We start from the raw sequence: 23,143 nt of genomic DNA, 5'->3' as shown, positions 1-23,143 counted from the left end.
TCATGGTCATGGTCATGGTCATGGTCATGGTCATGGTCATGGTCATGCCGGTATTTGGGGCTGTGCCTTAGGACAATGTGCAGAGGAGCTGCTTCTGCATTTCCAGCCATGATTAGGTGCAGAAGTAGGGAGACTCGAAGCTAGATCCCTGAAAATCTCTTTTTGCCTGAGCAAGCTTCCTTTTGGCATCCTTCTGTAAAAGATTCCCTATGTGTGCTGATGGGTGAGCCAGAAGTAGCCCACCCATGGCTGAGCAGAGTGGCAGGGCAGTGTGTGAGCTAGTGTGTTCTGTATGCCATGAGGCTGGCAGGGAGTGGTGGCACTTGGCAGTGGCCAAGGTCTTCAGCACATCAGTGGCATCGAGCAAGGAAATGGCGCTGCCAAGCTGGTATTGATTGCATCCTCAAGATGCTTTTGTGTGGGAGCAATAGGTGTGCTTTGCTGGGATTTGGCAAGAAAACATCACTTTTTGCATTTGCATCATTTCCTGATGTCTTTCTCATTGCACCATTGAGTTTTTTGCTGGAGAGAATCAACCAGGAAAAGGAAAAATGACAAGGTGCAGTGGCTTTAGCCACCATGGAGAGAGGATCGGGGAGATGGCGGTGAAGATCCACAAGCAGACAAAAAGATCACTTGTCTGTATGTGGCCTGTTAATACAACCACTGACTTGCATTGTCCACAGATGAGCCAGATCCTGCCGTGGCCGCTGCTTGTTGTGCTTGGCAGGCTGTTAGTGTATGGGCAGAAGGACTGTGATGCATGTAATAAGAAGCAGAGCTTCTGGAAGATTGACTAATATTTAATTTAGAAATCTGCTGACAAGGTTATTAGTGATGCATTTCCTGGATGCTTGGGATAAGCTCAAAACTGGGATCTGGAGGACAAATAAAGCTTTTCTTTTTTGTGAATTCCCAGCAGACTTTCTCCCCAAAATGTTTAAAAAAGCCTTCCAACATGTGCCATAAATGCTTACTGGGGAAACATGCAAGACCTAAGTAGCAATATTCTCAGAAGCAGGCTCCTCTCCACGCATCTGCATTGCAAAGTGTTCCTTGCAGCCCTTTTTCCTTCCAGGGTCTGAGTCCTTCAGCTCACGTGCGTTTTGGTGAACTGGAGCTGTGCATGGGGGTGGTGTTGTGCAGTGGGGAAACCCTTCAGCATGCTGGTCATGGCCTGGCCCTGTTGGCTCTGTCCAGAACTTCACCTTTCTGCACCAAAACGTCAGCTGGTCGGGAGCTGACATCTTGCAGAAAAACAGCTGTGGTTTGGGGTTTGTAAAAGGGTATGGGCTTGTAACCAAGAGTGAATGCCTGGAAACTGGGGATTTGACCTACGTGGGAGTTTGACATGCAGCAGCATCTGAGCTTCATTGTTGTTTGTTTGTTTGTTTTTTCTTCTCAGTGGTGACCAGCAAAACAAACACCTGCCAAGGATCCCCTGCTCGAGGCTGTTTTATTCCTGGTGCCAGGAGGATGCTCCAGTGGGTGCCCAGAGTGCCCAGGTGTCACACTCTCTTCCAGGTCTCCCCCTGCTGCCTGTGCTGCTGACCCCAACCCTCTGCCCCGGCCCCCAAAGGTGAGTCTCACCCTACTAATCCTGCTTGCAAGCCTTTGCTTATGTTTTCCATCCTTTCTTTTGTTTCGGTGATTTATTTAGATCCTTTTTTTCCCCCATCTTTTGGGAGCGCATAGGAAAAGGATGCTACCATCTTTAGACAGTGGGATTTAAAAATGATTGTACTTCCAGTTGGCCTTGGAGGGCAGGGATGCTGAACAGAGACCAATCTGGATATTGGGGTGGAAAGCTGACATTCACTGCAGGAAAGGTCTGGCACAGGTGCAGTCTCCACTTACAAGCAGGAGCTGCCCCGGTGTGTTTGGAGCTGCGATGAGGAGGAACCACAGCTCACCCATCCCACTGCTTGAAGAGTATTTTGGGCAATGGAGAGGTTTTCCTGCCCTCTGGCACTCAGCTTATTAACTGCTCCGGCTGCTTGATTGATTGTATTGACGGGTAATGCATGCCCCAGTTAGCTTATTGGGAGCAGCAACAAAAATAAAGCAATAAAAATAACCCTGTGCCCATGTCACCAAAATGTGTAGGAATGCTGCCGTTGCTGAAGCAGAGCCATGACCCCCCTGAGACAGATCACAGCCTCACTGCTGGGCCCTGGCTGAGGCCCTGCCCCTCTGTCCCACCCTTCTGATGGCTCTGGTTGGTGGCTGCTGGGGCAGAACCTCCCCAAATCCGAGTCTGGAGGGAAGTGTGCCCATAAACAACCTGATAGCAATGCTCCCAGGTGCCATTGTGGTGTAACCCTTAGCTGAGTCCTGTGAAGAAAGAGGAGGGGGGATGACCCAAAGCGTACTTTATTTCTCAATGAAGTTGGCTTTCCCCAGTGTTTCAAAGCAACCACAGCAGACCATCTCTCCAGCAAAGGCTCAGCTCTGCCAGCAGGGACCCCCAACATGAAAGGGAACACGGGGCTTACAGGGACCCTTCCACCTCCAGCAAATGAAGTGGGGCTGAGGGATGTTGGGAAAGACAAGGGATCAACCTTCAGCCCTGTACCCAGCTCTGCAGGCTCCTGCTCTGCGCTCAGCATGCTCCTCCCTGGTGGACCCCGGCCCTCTGAGGAATCGCTCTGGAGCTCGAGGCCAGCCTACAGGGAGAGGTAAGGCAAGCTTGGTCCCTCTCCAGCTCCCGTCGCCTCTGCCCCTGTCACACTTGGTCGCTCACCTTCTGCCGTGCTGGTCGCAGGAGTCCTATAAAACCAGCAAAAGAGCCAAGCTGGGATGAGCAGGGATGGGGTCGTGTTCATCAGCCTCTCTGCTGTTGTTACTAAAATAGATCTGCTGTGGCCTGAGGCTGTCATGCTGTCCCAGGCATCGACTATCGCATAATAGAAGGCAGGGCAACATTTTTCCATTAGTGAGGAGGAGGATGTGCGACTCTTTGTGAGAAGATGGCCCTGTAAAAGCAGGAATGTTATAGTGACCGGCAGAGCCATCTCTCTCCCTTCCTGTGCAAATGATTCTATGGTTCTATGGGGCTGCACCAAGGTCACGGTGCCTCAGTTGGTGCACGTCTCCTGGGGTTCTGCTGTCATGGGCTGCAGCCGTGTGTGCTGCACGCAGCCTCTTGTGAGCACATCCATCTGTGGTGGGACTGGGGAGGGGAAGCTTCAGAGGCTCGAAGGCTGTATGCTCAGGGGAGGATGCGCTTTGGGGAGCTGTGAGGAAGGCTCTGCTGGCAGACCCCTATGGGTCTCAGGAAAGGGCTCCCCACGGCCATCTCTGAGGAAAACCGAGGCAAGTCCCTGCTGGGGGACTGTGTGTCTGACCCAGGACCACAACCCCAAACTGTCCTCCCACAAACTCCCATGACCCCGCTCTGTCTGGCATGTTGCGTTTTATCCCCTGGCTTAAGTGAAGACGTTTTTTCTGCAATAAGCAATTATTAAAGCACCATTTGGATGAGCATTGTGACATCTCGCAGCTCCCACCTCCTCCAGGCAGGTCTCCAGCCTGCTTCCTCTGCCTTCCCACGCTCCCTGACAGAAGTGCCATCCCCTCTCTCAGGGCTGTATCCCTGCCCTCTGCTGTGTCCCCCGGCGGAACAGGAGCCCAGTGCCCAGCTCTGTGCATTTGCAGCTCCTGGCCCCAGAGGTGAGGCAAGGCGTGCTTTCTTTTAAACACTTCCTCATGGATGCATCTTGGACATTTTGCCCCATGGCACTCATTGGAACACCAGGTTAGAACTGGAGGATGTTTGTGCATGTAAGCTTGAGCACGCCTGCCAATGTCCTTCCATCTTTTACATTCAGAGGTGATCCTGTGGATGTCTGTACTATAGCAAAACAGTGTACAGGGGAAACCTGAAAAAGGACTTTTGGGGGGGATCAGTTAGCCTGGGAAATAGCTGCTGTTCCGCCTTGTGCCCAGGCAGTTTTACTCCAGGGCAGGTAAGGTGCTTGTGTTGCATGTCTGTGCTGGCACAAAGCTGACCAACAGCTAACGATTTCCCATTTTGACCCTTCTGCTTAATCTGAACTTGAAGGTGAACAGGAGGAGCTAACGGCATCGATCCGGGCTGCTGCTGATCAGCGCTGTGCCCCTCTCCTGCTGCTTTTTCTCTGCCTCCCCTTCACGCCTTTCAAAAGCCATCCGTCAGAGCAGGCTGGCGTGGCACCGTGCAGCTGACCTTGCTGGGGGACAGGGGGACAGCATGCAGGAGCCTGCTCTGCCCTCATCATTGGGCACAAGGCTATGGGGTGCCTGAGGCTACGAGGGGCAATGCCCACGTCTTGCTTCGTTTGCCCCATTGAGGAATAAAACAAAACCTGAGCATGGCTTGGAAACCTTGAACTTTTTTTTTTTTGTCTTCCCTCAGCATCTTCCTTGCTTTAGCCGTGGATTTCCTGCAGCTGAAAACAACAAACCATTTTAATCTACGTATTGCTTGTTCTGATCTTTTAATCCAGCTTGCTTTCTATCGGCGGAGCAGCCTAAAATCATTTCTCTGCCTGCCCCCTATTATATAATTATTCGGCAGATTACTCAGGGGCCAGATGTGGCTAGGCACTGCTGTGAAGGGTTCAGGTGCTGCAAAGGAACACTGCAGGGCTAGGAGGGAGGGAAAGTGTTAAGCTGACTGCACTGTGCTGAGTCCTTTGCATTCCAGCACGAAACGGTAAGCGAGGTTATCCCTTCATCTCATTTGTTGAAAGAAAATGCCCCAGAGTTTGGTTGGAGAAGTGTGGCCTCCAACTTGGATAGGATCTCACTGCACTTCTGTGGTGTATTTTATGGCTGTATTTCTGTCTCTGATCTCACTGCGGTGTTATCCATATCTTGGGAAGGAATGAGACATATGGATGGTGCTGCCCCTGCAGAACTGCCTGACATCCCTGTGTAGAGCTTTGGGTGGGGAACAGCCTGGGTGAAGGACCAGCAGCTTGGGGGAATATCATGGTGACACCAAGATGACATGGCTTCATCACCAAAGCCCCTGATCTCAGATAGCTTTCAAGGAGCCTTAGATATTAACCTTAGATAACGAAGTCTGGAACCCTCAGGTAATGGGGTGTTTTGGGACAGCTGCCTCGCAGAAGCAACATCACTAAAACTGATGCCAGAGGAGGATTTGCCCAAGGGTTTCCATTTGCAGGGATGATGAAAAGGTGTATCATCAGCATAGAGTGGTGTAGCTGAGGGATTTGCTGAGAGCGGTTGGTGTTGCCAGCAAATGCAGCTGCTGACTGGTCTAAACTCTGGGCTTGAGCCCATAAGAACAACAGGATGTCTCCAAGAATTCATTTTCTCCTCCTCAGAAGGAGTTTTTGCTCCGTTGAGCTGGTACAGAAGAGCTCTATTTACCTTAAACACAAGGAACCAAACACCTAGAAGCAAAGTGAACTCTTCTCCAGTCACCCAGAATTAAGGACCAAGTTCCGTCAGCTACTTCAGAGCTCACATTCTCTTTGGAGCCTGGACATGCAAGGCCACCAGGACTGGCAGTTGAGGGGAGAAAGCCAGGAGATGCTTAACCCATGGACTACAGCTGGCTTGGATGTGATTGGGATGTTTTTTTGGGTTGAGCAGGTGTTTATGGAGGTGACTTTGACATGTTCTTTGAGCCTTTGGCTTAGCAATGCAGTTCTGGGAACAAATGGTGCTCAGCTTGGAGCATACTGCACTCCATCTATAAGACACCCTGGACATCTTGGTCCTTCTTCCACAACAGCTGTTTCAGCTGCCCTTCTTCTTCCAGGGCAGGAGATCTGTTGGCTCTTGGAGTGGCTGGTTGAAAGGAGGGCACTGGAGGATGTGAACAGCCACAGAGGGGTCCAAAGCAGTGTGGGGACATGAGATGCTTTTTATTTGGCCGTGCGGTGCTTACCATGCATTCCCTTCCTCGGAGGCTCATAGAGAGGGTGTACCAATTGAGATCTGGGGGCTGCAGTCAGTGTTCCAGCCGGGTCCCTCCATCGCTGCTGCTTGCTGCAAGCTGCCTGTTCTAACTCAGCTGGCACCAGCAGCTAAATGTGTGCTGCTGAACACGCTCCTCCCTCCCGCAGGCTCCATCCCTGGCTGATACCCTGGCCAAATGGCTCTAAATTTCCCCACGTACAGAGCCCCAGCGCTCATTTTGTAGCAGAATCTCTTTCCCCTTCATGTTGATAGCATTGGCTGGTTTGTTCTCATCGCCTCGAGGCAACCCGATTTGCTCAGTGGCCTTTAAAAAAAATGGATGAAAAAAAAAATAAATAATCAGAGCCCACTGAAATGACAAAAACATCAGTGGTGGGTGCATCCCTCTTTACAGCAAACCAAGGGATTTGGGAGAAAATAGGTCACGTGCTCTCTGTCCCATGCCACGTGGTTGCCATCCCAGGGCCAATGAGGTTTGGAGCCCTCCGCGCTGTACAGCAAAAGATCACTGGGATTTTTTTCCCCATAGCATTTTTCATCCTTTCCAAACGTGAAAAGAGTGGCCATCTGCACAGACCCCGTCACGCGAAATCGGCACGAAGGCGGCTCTTTGGGGAAGGTAAGGAGATTTAAAAGACTGTGTTGGTGGAAGACCACCTGCCGCGTGCAACTTCTCCTACAGATGGAAATTGATGCGGTGCTACGAGATATGGTTTAGTAGCCTAGTGGTAGTGGTGGTGATAGGAGGATTGTTGGACTAGACGGTCTTGTAGGTCCTTTCCAACCTTGTGATTCTACGATTAGTGAAGAGTTGGGAAGCGAGTCGAATACAGGGCTCCAGTGGGGGCTAAAAGAGCTCTGAACATTTAAGAGCCTTCCCAAGTGCATGTCTTGAGTAGAGAAAATAGAAGTCCGTGTTGGACGGAGGTGGGATTACGGGAGCAATAGGTCGTCATCTCCAGTGAACGGCTGCTCCTCCAACTATCTGGTCTTGCAGAATTGCCATTCTTTGCTGCAGTGTGGATTTTATGAAAATAAAGAGTAACTTTACCTGCGTATTGTGGCCAATGCTAACAACCACCGGGTCGGGAAGCGCCCATCTCTGCGTTAGCTGGGGTATCCATCTGCTATGGATTTGTGTGAGGCACGGTGCGAGCTGCAGACAGTGCTGCTGGTGGATGTGTGGGGACAGCCAGAATCACACCAACCCAAAGAAACGGGGGCTAGAATAACATCGATGCTCATCACACCTGGGTCTGTCCGTGCAATAGAAGCCCATAACCTGTTTGATTTGATTTCTGCATTTTGGTTACGTTTCCATTAATTTTTGCTCTCGCGCAGAGGAAATGGGCAGAAATTTTATTTGAGGAGAGGAATGCCTTTTATAATGGCTCCCTGCTATTCTTTGGGTAACCGTCTTCCCCATGGCCGCTACATTTTCTGATGCCTTTGCTTTATTTGCTTTCCGGTGGCATTCTATTTGGTTGAAACGTTTATTTGTGAGTATAAAAGTGAGTTATTAGTTTCAGAGGTTAGGGAAGGCTGAAATGCTGTTAAATCAATCCTGAAATATCACATCCTCGTTATGAAGGGAAAGTATTTTCAGATATGTTTGTCTTGTAATTTGAGTTTTCTGGGATAATGTCATTTTAATGCGAATCATATTAGAGAAATCCATCTTATTACTGGGGAGTCACGTCTGGCTCAGAATAAACCGAATGGATGAAGGGCAATGTGTTTAGGTTTCCATAAAATGATTGACCTTTGTTTTGACAGATGCAAAGGCAGATGCTATAGCTTGCATTTTGATACAGAAACCAACCCCTGAAAAGTCGTGGTTTTGTATCATATTCAGGCTTTCGTCTTCAATTCCAAAATAATTCAGTCGTATTTTTGAAACTCTTAATCTCAGTTCTTTCCCTCTCTCTTAAGGATTAATTTGTGCAAACATTTTTAGTATTTCCAGATATAAAGGCACGTTTTGACGTCTTTCCTCTAGGGTAATAAACATCAGAGATGTTCTTTTAATCTCGTTGAATTTAAGGACATTTCCTTCTGAAGAAAACACACTGCTGGGGAGGGAAATACTGACCAGGATGAAAGAGGAAAAGAAAAAAAGTAGTTTTGGGGAATGGGGTTTGCAGCAGGGAAGGGGGGTAGGTACCATGTCTGTGGGTGCACGAGAATGAGCCCCAGCCCAACACCAGCCCTGTGGGGAGCACTGCCCGTCCCTGCAACACGCTCTAACGCTTTTCGCTCGTTGCACCCATCCTGGTGCTGCGGCTGTGCACGCACACACATCTGTCTTCTTCTATTTTATTCAGGCTTTGCTATGTGAGTAAATGGTGTCAGGTCATCAGACCTGCTCCTCTGGGGCCAGATTTGGGGATGGGGGTGGTCGTGGCACCCTCCCCGCAGCTCTGGTCCCACGCTCAGTACGTGTACAGGTTTCCTCCTCGGTGTGCTTGGCTGAGAATTTGGACCCGAGGTTATAGAGGACCTACCACAGGGAGAAGGAGAGAGGAAAGCACGGCTCTCCTTGATCGTAATCGAGGCTGAGGTTTAGCTGAAGTGAAAACAGATCAGGAGTGACAGTTTTGGAGCCTGCTGTCAGGGTCTGAGCATGGCGCGGCAGCAATCCACCCCCAGCCGCCCAGGGCCACCTTCCTCCTCTTATTCCTCCTCCTCCTCCTCCTCCTCCTCCTCCTCCTCCTCCTCCTCATCGGTGAGCATGGGACAGGGTCACGCTGCCTGCCTCCATCCATGGCGCATCTCATGCCTGGGGTTGGTGGCATGTTGTCGCATGCCACCCCTGCCTACGTTCCCAGAGGCCAGAGCATCTCTGGCCAAGGTGATTGACGTGGGTTTGCTGAGAGCCAGTGCCATGGAGGAGCTCTAGGTCCAGCCCCATGGTCAAAATAACACATGCCTTGCCTGTCTCGACCTTCCATGTCCTGTCTGCCCTTGTGTGCTCCAGGTCAGTCTGTCCGTCCACCGGTGCCTGGACAGACACCTCCAGGGCAGCCGTCGTGCAGCAAGCCTCATCCCTATTTCCAGGGATTAGGGAGAGAAATGGGGCTGGGATGAGATGAGGTAGGAGATTGCTGCACTCGCAGGATGAAGGGATTTGTTGGCTGCCCCCAGATCAGGAGATTGAAAATGGAGGGAAATTATTGAGATGATGCTGCCTGGGATTAAAGCCAGTCTGGCCAGAGGCGGTCTCCTTCAGAGGGGGGTGGCGGGTGGGCTGCAGGCTGCCTGCTGCTCTGCAAGCATTTTCTGCAGAAGAGGTGGAACTCCATCCTCAGGACTCCAGGATGCCTGGAATTGTGTGCAGTGTGGTGGACTGAGGTGGGGAGGTGGGGAGAAGGGGACAGGAACGGGAGGCCACCTCCTTGGTGGCTCCTTGTCCAGCAGGATGAAAGTGCCCCTTGTGTTCTGCTGGGAACCCCGGAGGTGCTCTCCTCTCAGCCATCCCCGCAGGCAGAAGGATGCCAGGCATGTGCTTGGAGCTCTTTACAGAGCTGTGCCCTCTGGTTTCCTGGCTGCAAGAGGACAGGCTGCATGTCCTCCGAGGGCTGCAAAGCCCCATGTGGCCTCTCTTCCTTGGTGAGCTCTCATCATGGACCTCCGGCCATGAGTGTCCTCTTTTGAATGTCCTTTGGCCTTCCGCTGAAAAACGGCATGTAAGAGATGTGTCCCATTGCAGGGCACATGTGCTCAGTGTTGGTGATAAATGTCCTTTATATCATCCACAGAGCAGTGTGATCTGATGCCAGGTCAAAGGCAGAACAAGGTCCTTGTGAGATGTGTGTGGTAGAGGGACCCTCCGGGATGGGTGAGGTGGGTGGACCACCAGGCAGCCTCGTCACAACATTTTCTCACTCCGCCTTTTAGCTGGGGCAAAACAAGGCTAAATTGGATGCAGCCCTGCAGCATGACTGACCCTGGGCACAGCACATGGCTGTCCTGCTGAGAGGTGTTCCAGCACCCAGCCCACATCTCCCTTGCTGCAATTAAGACCCTGCGTAAGGCCCCGTCTCCTCCAGCCTCCTCATTCCTGCAGACCTTGGTTCCTCTGGCCCTTCCTTCTGTCCTCGTGGATCCAGGGTTGCTCTCTGCTGGCTGCATCTCCCATGAAGACCCATCTTATTATTCTTGGCTTTCTTTCGCAGATCCTGAGCTTGTACACTGAGTTATTGCTCCCAGAACAACATTCAGTACTTTCCCTTTCCCTTCCTGAGTCATACCTTTTTTTCCTCACCATTGCCAAGCTCTCTTTGGGTTCTTGCCATGCTCTCAGCCAAGCTGGCTCCCCTAAGCTGCCTTTTCACCTGGCACTTTAACAGAAGATCCTCTAATACCTGCTCTTTGAGCACTGAGGGGGTTTCCCACCCATCTCCAAGCAGTTTACTTCAGGCTTCCCTGGTTCTTTCAGAAAAAATGTCACATAGGAAGATATTTGGAACCACGTTCCTACCACCGCTGTACCACCTGTTAGGGCTTTCCCCTCTCTGCACAAGCTTACCTTGGGGCTGCAGATGCCTGCAGAAATGCTTGGCTCCCCTTGTGCCATGTGAGGTTCTCTGTTCTCCAGCAGCTTAGTCCTGGCACCCTCTGCAGCACTGGGTCTCATGACGCATCCAAGATGCAGATATGGAGCACAGCACTGAAGCTCTTGGCTTCTAAATCTCAGCAGTGCAAAGCAGCACTGTTTCAGCTAATTAATTAAAGCCAATGGTGCAGCATGTTAATGGCAGCAATGCCTTTCAAGGTGACTTGGGTACCTGTGCTGAATGGAGAATAGCAAATGGTTGGCCCAACCCAGCTCCTCATCAGCACCTCTTCCTGCTTCCCAGAATCTCCAGAGAGTTGGCTGGAGCATGGAGAGACAGCTGGTATTTCAGAAAAAATCTTCAATGTGTTGCTTTATTATTTAATTTTCTGGCAGAGTAAAATCTGTGGTTGAGGAGACAGACGCCTTCCTTATGATGGTAGGAGATGGTATTTTCTCAGCACAAGGTGTCTTAAGCCCACCCAGCACTTGCTGAAGGCTTACAGACATTTGCAGATGTGCAGTTGCTCTTGGTGGCTGAGCAGCAGTAAGACCAACAGAGTAGAGCAAAGAGCATCAGCGCTCATAGGAAATGAGCCGAAATATCCTGTGTACCGAAACAATCTAACCTTCACTGAAAGGACTTTTTTATTGGCAAGTTGTTCCAAAAGTAGCTGACAGGGTGAATTGAAAGTGACTAAACTCAAGTGTGTTGTCTCCACACCCAGCCTTCCAGAAGCAGCTTTCATTCAATACAAAACAAATTCAGTGCAGAGCTATTGCTATACCAAGCAGGGTTTTTTGACCTTGTGAAAGATGGAGTTGGAGGTTTCACAGGTGCAAATAATTGTTTCCTCATTGCATGCAAAATCTTCATCCTGGTGTGATCAACAGGGAAAAGCTGTAGATTCGCTTGCTGCCATCACACAAAAGATGGCTGTAATGGCCATCAGGACAGATCCAGGGCTTCTCTTTGGATTGGGCTTGCGTTAGAGGTTGTGGATATTAATGCTGTCTGACATCAGGGGGTCCAATCTTGTTTTCACATCTGACTTCCCATCCATTCACCACCCACACCAGGGTGATGCTGAAGGCTGCTTGTCATTAACCTCTGAGGTGCAGTGGGTTAAAATGGATGCAGTGGCACCCAGCAGATAAGCAGGGACTCCTGGACGTCACTCCCTGAGTTTCCAGTGCCTGCTGGCAGGACCCAAAATTTGTGCTTTTTTTGTGATAGGGACTCACCAGCTTTCTCTATCTGGGACAGGCCACTGCTGTGATGCTGCATTTCTTGGTTTGCCAGTCAGGTCAGAAATCTGGCTGAAATGCCTGAAATTTAAAGTAAGTAACATCTACAAAAGAGAGGTGAAATGGCTAGGGGAGTTTTGCACGTCATGTAGAGCTCCTCTTCTATTTTCTTCTCAAAAAATGGAAGAGATCATGTTTAAGAGCCAAGCTTTTCTCAGCAGTACCACTGAAAACACCTGAATTTAAGGTGTGTTCAACAGAAGGAAACCCAAAAGCAGGATGCACAGCCTGATACTAGCCTGAAACAAGTCTGTGTGGCAGCTAGTGGATGTGCTGTGTAAAGAAGAATCCCAGGAAAGTAATGGGGAATTTCCTGAGGGGAAGAGCAGTTTTTTAGCACAGCTTTGGGCTGGTCTGAGAGCAGAGATGTTGACTGATACCAACACCTAGAGCCAGTGTTCTGTATGGAAGGCCACCCAGTGTGAACAAGCAGCCCTGCTCTCAGGGGGCAAGGGACCTGGGGAGCAATCCATGCTGGCTTGAAGGGGATAGGAAGCAATTGTTTAGGAAATGGAGAAAAGCTTTCAAGAATTCCATTTGGCAGAGAGATCGGGGGCAGGATCAGGTGGTAGAAGACAATCAGAGGTGCTGAGGATGCAGCAGAGGCTGATTGTGATGATGGCCCTGGCTCTGAATATGTGGTCATGGGAGCTGGAAGAAGGGGCAGAGCAGGGGGTCCAAAGCAGGAACAATTGCATCTCTGCAATAGTAGTTGGGGTAGCTGGCATAAAAGTGAGGGAGGCTGGAAGAATCCTATGGTTCACAAGAGCAGATGGGAAGGCAGGTTACAGTTGCTCTTCAGCAGCCTTTGCGTGACACTGTGGGCCATGAGCAGAGACATCACCTGGAGGAGAGCAGGGGAATGGGAGCAGGTAACCAAGAATGAAACATCCAGAAGGCAAGAGCAGGGAGAAGTACTGATGCTACATCTGCAGTGATGCATGGAAAGACCAAGGGCTGGTGAGACGTGGGGATACCATGGCTGACGTACCAAGCTAGAGTGGAGGTATCTCTTTTTTTTCTATTAGAGTTTTCTATGTTTTCAGTGGAGCTGGAAAGTGAGTGGAGGAGACATTAATCAAAATGACTCTTCTGTTTGTGGAAGCCAGCAGCAGCTGCAAATGCAGCCTTATTGCAAAACAACGTTAGGCGTGACGCATTTGGACTTCCATGCGACTGTCCTCTCATGGCTTCATCTTCTGACCGGTAGTTGATGCATTTCCTTTTGGAACCTGGCTTTTAGTGAGTACCAGACTTTGGTTTGCTGCCACAGCAATTTTTATCCTTTCTCCTTCCATCCCCAGCCTGATCTGTCCAGACTGCATTGTCGTCATAATCCTGAGCTCGCTGCGGCACGCTGCCCCCAGCCACTAAAATGTGATGCTGAAAATCACTGGATTAGGTCTTAATGGCAGGATCAAGCCACAAGGAGATGAGTGGGGAGAAAGCTTAAGCAAGTGGGTGGGCAGATCTTGGGAAAGTGTATAACGTCAGAAAAATGACTTCTTTCCTAGGCTGCCTTCTGCCCTCTTAATTTAGGACATGGCTTTCAGTCTCCAAGGTTCAGAAAACAACTGGCTCAGGATTTAGGAAGTGGGTATCAAGAGGTCAGAGATGCTTAAATATTTCCTCCTCATTGCTTAAAAGTGTGCTCTTAGCAGTATGGACTTTTTGGCCAAGGTGTTAATCTCAAACAGGAAACTCAGCCAATGCATTAGAAATACGGCCCTTGCTATGGCATATCATGGTGTGCTGAGGGATGCTGGAGCTTTGCAGTTGGAATCCTGCTGGTGGGACTCCTGAAGCTCCACAGAGGCCGCGATATGTGTTGAATGCTTTTCAGATCAACGTTGCCTTTGAGCAACCACCGAGGTGCTCCAGAGCAGGATCTTTGGGTGGTGCCTGGGTGCGCTCCTCGTGCAGACCCTGGGCTGGTCCCAGTGCTTTGCCTGCATGGACCTGCAAGAGCTCTTCCCTTAAGGGCTCCAAGGCTTTGGAGTTGGGGTGGCAGCCTGGATTGAACAAACCTACCAAGGAGGAGTGGTTTTCTGAAGGCTGTGCAATGGGTGACAAGGCTGATGGAGACTTTCTTTGAGTTTTACTTGGCAGTGCCTGTGAACTTTCCATCCAAGCCCTTCTTGGCGGGGGAGGGTTGTGCCTCTGGGATGTTTTTGCATCAAGTTGTTTTCTCTGATTGTTTTCGGACAGCTTGAAGAAAACATTGCTGTCCCCCAGAATAAACACCTAGTCAGTGCTGTGAAACTTGATCTCTGTAACACTGAGGAGAATATTCCATGATGGAATCTGGAGAAGAAACCCTGCCTTATGCATCTGACTTCTGGCAGTGCGTGGTCCCAGAGGCACCAGTGTGACTTCAGTTCAGATAACCTAAGCATATTTTCTGCCTGCTCTCTAGCTTTCTTGTCTGGCTTGGAGAGCAGGTTTGAGAATAGGCTTGAAAAATGGTGTCTGCTCAGGGCAAGGATGCTCTTGCTCAACTGCAACTTCCACAGGTGTCTGGGAAATGAGAACCAGAGTACTGCTGCAGAGAGGGAGCACGGGAAGGAAAACACCCACAAAACCCTCGACATGAGGAGAGGAGTGCTTGGGACTGTGTGCCCTAGCGGGAGCAGGGACCCCTCAGCCTCAAAGGGTGGGATGTCAGCTCTGCAGACAGCAGTGATGCTAGATGGACCTCTCTGGTAGCAGATGCCCTGGTTCTCACTTGCAGAGGGGCTGCAGGCAGCTCTGGCTGGAGCCATGCCCAGTAAGGGCCAGCAGATACATAGGAGAAAGAAGAGGAGGGCTGGTACAGCATGGGCGGGAGGAGAGGATGTTTCTGCTGGAAAGCAGCTGAGACAAAGAAACAAAGTGTTTTGAGCAAAAATTGAGTCATTTGGAACTTTTATTTTTATTTTATTTCATTTTATTTTTATCTTGGTGATAGTTGGAGGTGAGTGAAATGGCATTTTGGTGAAAAGCAAAGTGCTCTAAGCCACTGCCTGGCTGTGATGGCATTTGGGTGCCCTTCGGGAAGACATTTCCAGGGCAAACATGCCATGAGCTGGGTGACTGTGGTGGCAGGAGCCAGCCATGCTCCCCCAGGGGGACACCAGCTTGGTGGAACCACTGCTGAATGGAGGCTTGGAAACCAAGCTAGAGAATGAAGGCCAGCTCAGCGCTCAGCCTTCCTCCTCATGCTTATATTCCATCTCCTGAGAGGGGGCCAGGACATGAAAATGACAGTCTTGAATTAAAATAAATTGAATTAATTCAATACATGGTGTTCAGAATTCTCTTAATAATTAGATTTCATTCAATCTTAAGTGCTTCTCAATGTTTGCAATGTGAATTGGCTGGCACAAAGGCGAGAGCACCAACTTAGGCAATCTGTCCAACCTCCAACAAACTGGTGTGGAAAAAAAATCTGGGGAGGGACAGGAGTCCTCCCACTGTTCTGGGCTTCCATTTTTCCTTCCTTTTCTCTACTTGGTCACTGGAGCACAAGCTGTTTTGCAGTCAGTGGGTATTTCTGATGGATTGAGAACATTTCCTGGAATTTACTAGATTTGTTTTCAAAACCAAAGGAGAGGTGAAGAGCTGGGTTATTCTATGTATTGATGATGCCTTCTGCAAGTGCTTTTCCAAAAGGCAGGTGGATTTAAAAGCTCTGTTTTCTCTGCAGTCGGGTCATCCTTTAGAAAAACATTTTGGGACATATCAGCATTGGGTGCCACGTTCCCAACCCTGCAGGTTAGAGTGCTGCTCTGCTCCTTTGCATGCAGTATCCCAGGCATCATAGTTCTCACTTGGTTTGCAGTGTACCTTCCATTTTGGGTCCAAACTTGGCTCTTCCATCTCATGGTGCCGCATCTTTGACTTCTGCAGGGCTGCACCAGCTCTGTGCTGGCTTGGAGCTGGGCACTTTGCTTTATCCATCAGGCTGGACGTAATGGTGTCCTCGGGGCTTCTGAAGGGAAGGACAAAGGAGCAATTCTGAAGATGCTGTGAGCTAGGCAGAGCTCGCTTGCCCTGTGAGGAGATGGGTCCTAGTGCACGGGGTCTCTTTGGGCTGAGAACACTCTGAAATGCTCAAAATGGTGTTTGGAGTGAGATTTTTTCTCAACACTTTGTCTGTGAAGAATGAAGAAGGCTGGGGGGAGGTACATGGACAGAGTAAATGCCTCTGCTCTATTGTTCTCGTAGTTTCCACCGCATTTATGAACTCCCATATAAAAGACTTACCTTTCACTAGTATGATTAAGAAAAGGCCAATGTAGCTTTCCTGCTTGCTGGAGCATGAAGCGTGTTTAATTTAATAATGCTGATAGATCTTAAAGCCAGGAGCATTTGGCTAACACATGACCCACTTTTTCAATCAATTGGAAACATTTACATAACGGCTGGCTTCAGGGTCTCCCATGTGAGGGATAGGGAGCACGGGGCGGTGGTAGGTGGCTGCAATACAGGGCATTTGGTGAGAGCACAGTGGTGGATTTGATGTGTACTTGGTGGGAAAGCCATGGCTCACCTCCCTGGGGCTGCCAGCCCCTGCTTGGAGCAGCACAGCTGATGTGTCAGCTCTCCCAGAGCTGCTGGGTTTGTGACAGCCCCGTCTCCATTCAGCTGTTCTCTTGTGGGAAAGCATCATCTCCCTGCTCACCGCATGGCTTTTGTCCATTTTGAGCTTTGTGGGAGCCTACTGGAAGAGGATGCTTTCTCTCAAGCCCGTCTTGTGGCCATTTGTGCCCTGCTACACATCTATACATCCCAACTGCCTCTTTGCTTCAAATATATTATATTTGAATACTTAAGCACTGGTTTACCTCCCTTTCTTTTGGTCACAGACACCACTGTACGAGCACAGAAAAACAGCAGATGCTTGTGACAGAAAAATCTCCCATCTGATGTGTACCAAGGGATTAAATAACATGGAGGAGAATTGCTGCAGATCTCCTGGCGTTGCACACAGGAGGATGCTGGCACCGTCCATGAGAGAGGACTGGTCTCCCCCTGCAGTAGGCTGCAGAGACATTCGGTGTGCCCACTCCCAGCACAGAGATGCTATTAAGGAGACACTGGGAAAAAAAGAAAACAAACAGAGGATTTGTTTCCCTACCTACTGTGATTTGTCTTCCCCTGCCTCGAAAATGCCGGTAGCATTTTTACCTCTAGAGGGCAGAGGAGGAAAGAGAGAAAGAGTGGAAGGGAATGTATCAGCGCCTGGAAAATGGGCCGAGGTTTCATGAGATATGTGCAGCTGGAAATGGCGTGCGCTCATCAGGCACAGCACCTGGCTTACAGATCTGGGTTAAAATCCAGAAGGGCAGCGATCAGCACGCCAGCTCAGCCCTTCCTGCTAATCGTGCTTGGAGTCTGATGGATATTTCCACTTACAGAAGGGCTGGCTTTTCCAAAACCCACAGCTTCAGATTTGCTGAGTGTTCATTCATGCTCAGAGTGGTGAATTTTGGTTTGCCAGATGCATGCCCTGGGCCTTTTGAAGTCCAAGCTCTGCAGTCAGTCTTTGGCCAGGGGGCTCTATCAGCTCCCTGCTCCCTTGTCACAGAATCATAGCATCATAGCATCACTTGAATTGGAAGGGACCTTTGAAGGTCATCTAGTCCAGCTCTCCGCAATTAACAGGAGCAGATAGACGTGCTGATAGTGGGGTGGCAGAGGTAGGGGTGGTGAATCCGTGAGGAGGGATCAGGAAGGCAAACTCACCCCAGGGATGCCCATCCTTGCCCCTCTGTCCCCAGGTGATACAGCTGTGCCACTGCCTCCTCTCGTGCTGGGGCTCCTCCCACTGGTCTCCCATCCCTGGTAGGAAATGGAGTCAAAGGTCTCCGAAGGCGGCCTGAACGTCACCCTCACCATCCGGCTGCTGATGCATGGCAAGGTAAAGGCTCCTGGCAGGGCTACACCCCTCTCCCTTTCCTGCTTGGTTATATTCATGTCTTGCAACATCGTTTATTCTGTGGTGTTTTCTTTTTTTTTTTTTTTGGTAGGAAGTCGGAAGCATCATTGGGAAGGTAAGCACGTATTTTAGATTCATTAAATAAGGTTAAGGAATGTGATGCAAACCAGCTTAAATTCTTGCCTTGTTGGCCACAAGGCACCATTTAGCTCATGCAGAAAGCTTCACAAGGTGCATCTGCTCCACAATTAAGTCCTGGCTATTTGTGGTGGTGAAGATTTGCAACATTAACACCTTATTCTTTATCATTCTTTATTCTTTATGCTCGCACCTTAGTTTATCCATCAACTTTTCAGGCCTGGAAGGAGTCACAGTTGCAGCCATTTTGTATCTCATGACATTAGAGTTCTCCATAGATACTAGAGCATAAACTATCCTTCGCAACCACTCTAAAGGGTGGTTGATCTTTTTGATCGTCTAGAGTGTTGATGAGCTTTTCCCTGAGGTTTTCCTCCCAACAGGAAATCTAGAAAGGGAGGTGTAAGGTACAGTTATGCTATTTTGTCTGTGTCAGTCCTTACAGACGTGGGAGCCGGGGTGAGTTTGGATCATCAGCTCTTCAATTCACCCATCACGTAGGTGTCAGGGCCAGGTGTCACGGAGCTCCCCGAAGTTTTGGCCAGGTGCTGCAGTATGTTAGAGAGATGCATGTTTGGAAAGGTTGTTTTGTCTTGAGTTTTTACAATGGCCTGAGTTTCTGCTTCTTATTTCAGAAAGGAGAGACTGTGAAGAAGATGCGTGAAGAGGTGAGCAACTCTGATCCATGAAGTGATTTGGAACAGAGGGATGAGGAGTGGGAAGGGCTGGCACCTCTCCTCCCAGCAGCACACGCAGCATGACCAGAGCTGTCCCAATGGCTCACTGCCCTGTGTGATATTGTGTTTACTGGGAATTTTCCAGAGACAAGAGCTTTCTACTTCTGAAACAGTGAAATAAGATTGCTCTTGAGATGAGCGTGGTCTTTGTATGTTTAGCTGCCAAAGAGCTACTAGATCACTAAGCAGAGCTCTTCACACACAGTGATGCCACAGGCCACTCTTGCCTTGAAAGCACAGGTTCACATTGCAGAAAACTATCCAAGTCAGGCCTTGGAAATCCTTTCTGGGGGCTCAAGGCTGGAAGTACCGTGGGGCAAGGGTGGGAGTTTTTAAGATTAGATGAGATGTCTTCATGTGGTGACCAGGGAACAATTTGCAGTGTGCTCCCAAGGCACTCTGAGTTTCTGCTCTTGGGTGCTGAGGATCCAGCTCAGGACAAGGATTGTGCTGGAGGCTGCATCCGGTCGCTTGCCTGGCTGTGGCTGCTCCAGGAATGCCCTTCTCTTTGCAGAGTGGGGCGAGAATCAACATCTCAGAGGGAAACTGCCCTGAGCGGATTGTGACCATCACTGGCCCCACTGATGCCATCTTCAAGGCTTTTGCCATGATTGCCTACAAATTTGAGGAGGTGAGAAATGTGAACCCTTTCCCCCGAGAGGGTGGAGTGTGAGGGTTTGCATGCAGCCCTCGTAGCTCACTGTTGGGTCCAGCAATATATCTGGATGCCTTCAACCCATGCGTGTGTGGTTGGGCTCGCTCACCCTGTACACAGCCTCGGCACAAAGCCTTCCCAGTTGCTCCAGACATCTCTCTGTGGGCAAGAACTGAGCCCAGCCTAGGTCTGGAAGATGCAACCCCTCCTTGCTGGCTCTGGGCATTTGGGTTGGGGTTGCGTGGCTGACGTCTGGGTTGAGGAGCAAGGGCTCATGTGTTGTCCTCTTTCTTCCCCAGGACATAAACAACTCAATGAGCAACAGCACTGCCACCAGTAAACCTCCAGTGACGCTGAGACTGGTTGTACCAGCTAGCCAGTGTGGCTCTCTGATTGGCAAGGGAGGCTCCAAGATCAAGGAAATCAGGGAGGTAAATCACACTTAGTTACTGCGGGCAACTCCAGCTCCTCAGAGCTGATCTGCGTCCTTGGAATGGGGGATGCTCATGAGCTGGCATCGTGCGTCAAGGCAATTCCCAGGACGGTCTCTGCTGATGCAGGAGTGGTGTCACGTGTTTTGTCCCATGGGACTTGCCATGTCCTCACTAGGATGGGGCTGCAGCTCTCTGGGGGCACGTGGCACTGGAGCTGAAGCTGGGTGAAGGGATGAGGGCTTCTGCACTGAGATTCCTCCTCCTCTCTCTTTCTGTCTCCAGTCCACAGGTGCTCAGGTTCAAGTGGCAGGGGACATGCTGCCCAACTCCACGGAGCGGGCGGTGACAATCTCGGGGACACCCGACGCAATTATCCAGTGTGTCAAACAGATCTGTGTGGTGATGCTGGAGGTACAGTCTGTAACAAAGGGGGTAAAGTATATAGGACAAAACCTGCCTGGCATCACAACAGCGCTGAGAGCTGTGGATCATGTCCTTGTCACTGTTCACCACGCGTTAGTGGACCACTCTCATTTCCTGGTACCTTCGTGTGAAACCCACCCAAGTGTGTTTTCCCCTCACTGTTTGTGTTATTTCTAGTTTGCCAAACTGGAAACCGGTTGGGTGCCTGAAAGGAGAAGGTTTGTGTCACAACACCAGGAGGTTTCAGGACAGGAGTGCTGGGAGGAGGCAGCTAGTGCATCTGCTGTGCTGGGACAGCTGAGAGGGTGCCAAGGGAAGGGAGTGGTGGGCATGAATCCAAGCCCAAGCTCCAGTGAGGCGGAGGAGGAGAGGTGGTGAGGAAGGTGGGTGCAGAGCAGGAGACATGGCATGCATGAACGTGTGGCAAGGGTACAGTTTTATAAGATAAATTATTCACAAAGTCCTCTGCTTTTGGAGCAATGCTGCCATGCCAACAGCTCATTGCTGGAGCTGTCTGCAACCACGTGCCTCACCTCCATGCTTACTACCCTGGAGAAGCTCAAGAAGGAACCCATTGCTGTCACAACACAGTGACATCCCCGCTCCTGGTGCCTCCCAGAGCCAAAGGCACAGACACACTGCTCTGCTGAGTGGCCTTAATGCCACTGTTTCTTTACGGCAGGGAGAAACGTTTCAGAATTGCATAACAGTTGAGGTTGGCAGGATCTTTGGGTGCATCTGGCCCACCCACTGCTCCAGCAGGGACACCCAGAGCAGGGTGTCCAGCACCTTCTCCAGGAGGCTTCTGGTGGTCACCAAGGAAGAGACCCCACAGCCTCGAAGTACTTGTGCCAGGGCTCAGTGTCACCTGCACAGCACAGAAGTGCTGCCTGATAGTCAGAAGGAGCTTCCTGTGCTCCAGTTTGTGTCCAGTGCCTCTTGTTTTGGCGCTGGGATGTTTGCTGCTGCAAGAGCTCCAGAAGAGGATGCCAAGATGTGGTTGAGATGAAGCAACATCAGCCATAAGCAACTTCAGTTTGCCAGCAGAATGGCTAGAGAGGAAAGGCCGTGAACCTTGATGCCAACCACTGCTGGTGCTCACATGGACACGCTGTGCTGTTAGAGGAGCATGTATTTAGCCATGCAGTGGCTCCAGGTCATGCTCTGTGCTGTGGCAGAGGTGGGATCGAGGTGATGTTCACTGTGTGTTATAAATCTTGGGTGATTGCTGTTCTCACTGACCAAAACACAGGGTTGATATTCCTCTTTATTGCTTAGCAGTGGGAAAGAGGAAAAAAAAAACCCAACAAACACATTAATTTTCTTGCAGTCATAGATCTGGAAAGTCCCCTAGCTTTAACAGTTTACAGAGCTGCTCCTTGTAGCTTTTATGTCTTCGGTTATCTTGCCACAGAAATTCTCTCTCATCCCCTCCAAGATCTGTAATGTGATGAAAGAAAAAGCAGGTTTGTGGTTATACATGCAGTGCTTTGATCACACGGCTTTCCTAGAGACTTGTGCTAAGCAAGGAGATTTGAATATGCCACGTGGCTACAGACAGACATGTAGAAGAATGTAGAGGAAAATGGTGGAATTTTCTACAAGATAATGTAATTTATGTTGGCTATCCTTACATATTAGCAGCAACTGAACCATTTTGCCCCTGGCAGACTCAGAAGGCTTTCATCTGAAATCTCTCACGATCCAAAGGAATCTCCCAAATCTCAGCTGCTCTGCTGCTGGCACCTGCCTGGCTGCTCCAACGGACAGCTTCCACTGTGCAGCTGGGGGGTGAGATCTGCAGAAATGCTCACCTTACTGTCTGAGAGGGCTTGTCAAGCCTTGTGCAAATGGAGCTGCCTCTAACGCCCAGCACCGTGGCCAAAGCAGTGGATGAAGCATGGGGGGCCTCAGTGACAGCGGCAGAACTTTGCCTGGGTGCTGAGAAACCAAGCCAAGCCTCAGAGGTGCCTCTGTGCCCATGGTGAAGATATGATGCAAGGAGAGCTGCTGTGTGAGGATGCTCACATGGGCTTGGCAACACAGACGCATCATGTTCCTCCCCAGCTCCTTGCACCTTGAAGGCCTCTATGGAGTGTCCTGAGAAGGATCTTGCAGCCCCACATCAGCCTTGTCTAGGGGACAGAACGTGTGTAGAGCAGAGCCAAGGTGGGGAAGCTTGACAGGTGTTCCAAGGTGCTGTGCATTGGCAGGGGAACTCCTGAGGGTGTCCTCCTTGTCCACTAAATGCCCATTTCCCCCATGTCTTCCTGTCCAGAGACGCTGTCTGCCCGGTGCGGGTGCTGCTGGCCGTGGCCCCGGAGGCTGTGCTCACCCTGCAGCACAGCACGGGTTGGAAGCCCGTGCTCCGTCGGGTGCTTTCTAATGCTCTTTTTGCTGCTGTTTCAGGAAAGCTGTTCTAATGTTCTCTCTCCCTTTCCTTGTCCCTTTTCCTAGTCCCCACCAAAAGGTGCCACCATTCCCTACCGCCCAAAGCCCGCCTCCACCCCTGTCATTTTTGCAGGTGGTCAGGTAAGAGCCGACCCGCTTGCAGCCTCCACTGCCAACCTCAGCCTTTTACTGCAGCACCAGCCGCTGCCCGTTAGTGCACTCAGGTTTCTTGCCTTCTGACTTGCATGGTGTCATCACATCCGTGTCGCGCCGCAGCAGCCAGACCAAAAGCTCCTTGCAGAACTGCTGGGGACAGGGGCAGGGATGGGCCAGCAGAGAGCATGGTGCCTACAGTGCCCTTAGGATGGAGCTGGGGACAGCACAGAGGCTGTTCTGTATTGGATGAGTCTATCTGTCTACTTAAAATGCTGATTTTGCTCATAGTCGCACCTCTAGGAGCCCTGGCTCAAAAATCAGCTTGATTTTTTATCAGTGTTTGCTGATAGCTGTGCAAGGGGCCATGCACGTGTGAATATTTCCTATTTTCTGGTATTACCAATCTAATTATAAGGAACTTTGCATGTTGCAAATTGGTATCAGGTGGGCCAGGCTCCTTTTAGCCTGATCAGGACTGGGCTGTTCCTC

General features: G+C 50.3%; 1 protein-coding gene across 15 annotated transcripts in view; it reads left to right on the top strand.

The window, feature by feature from the left end:
• Positions 1–23,143, top strand: part of PCBP3 (poly(rC) binding protein 3) — a 46,478-nt gene that overhangs the window by 6,099 nt on the left and 17,236 nt on the right. For 7 of the 15 annotated variants that reach the window (XM_042821881.1, XM_042821880.1, XM_042821882.1 and 4 more), the window contains exons 2-11: positions 1,406–1,579; positions 2,580–2,678; positions 6,467–6,556; positions 17,563–17,702; positions 17,812–17,835; positions 18,494–18,526; positions 19,110–19,226; positions 19,550–19,681; positions 19,967–20,116; positions 22,565–22,639. In XM_042821881.1, the coding sequence (XP_042677815.1) occupies positions 17,634–17,702; positions 17,812–17,835; positions 18,494–18,526; positions 19,110–19,226; positions 19,550–19,681; positions 19,967–20,116; positions 22,565–22,639 (600 nt within the window). In that variant the 5' untranslated portion in view covers positions 1,406–1,579; positions 2,580–2,678; positions 6,467–6,556; positions 17,563–17,633. The remainder of the gene's footprint in view (positions 1–1,405; positions 1,580–2,579; positions 2,679–6,466; positions 6,557–17,562; positions 17,703–17,811; positions 17,836–18,493; positions 18,527–19,109; positions 19,227–19,549; positions 19,682–19,966; positions 20,117–22,564; positions 22,640–23,143) is intronic. The other 8 variants (XM_042821886.1, XM_042821893.1, XM_042821889.1 and 5 more) reach the window with 3 other exon arrangements.

The sequence above is a fragment of the Centrocercus urophasianus genome, unplaced genomic scaffold (assembly GCF_019232065.1).
Source record: "Centrocercus urophasianus isolate 14NV4802_14NV808 unplaced genomic scaffold, USGS_Curo_1.0 seq_20, whole genome shotgun sequence".
Taxonomy (NCBI): domain Eukaryota; kingdom Metazoa; phylum Chordata; class Aves; order Galliformes; family Phasianidae; genus Centrocercus; species Centrocercus urophasianus.
Note: the sequence above shows the minus strand (reverse complement) of the source record. Positions and strands in the feature narration are given on the sequence as shown.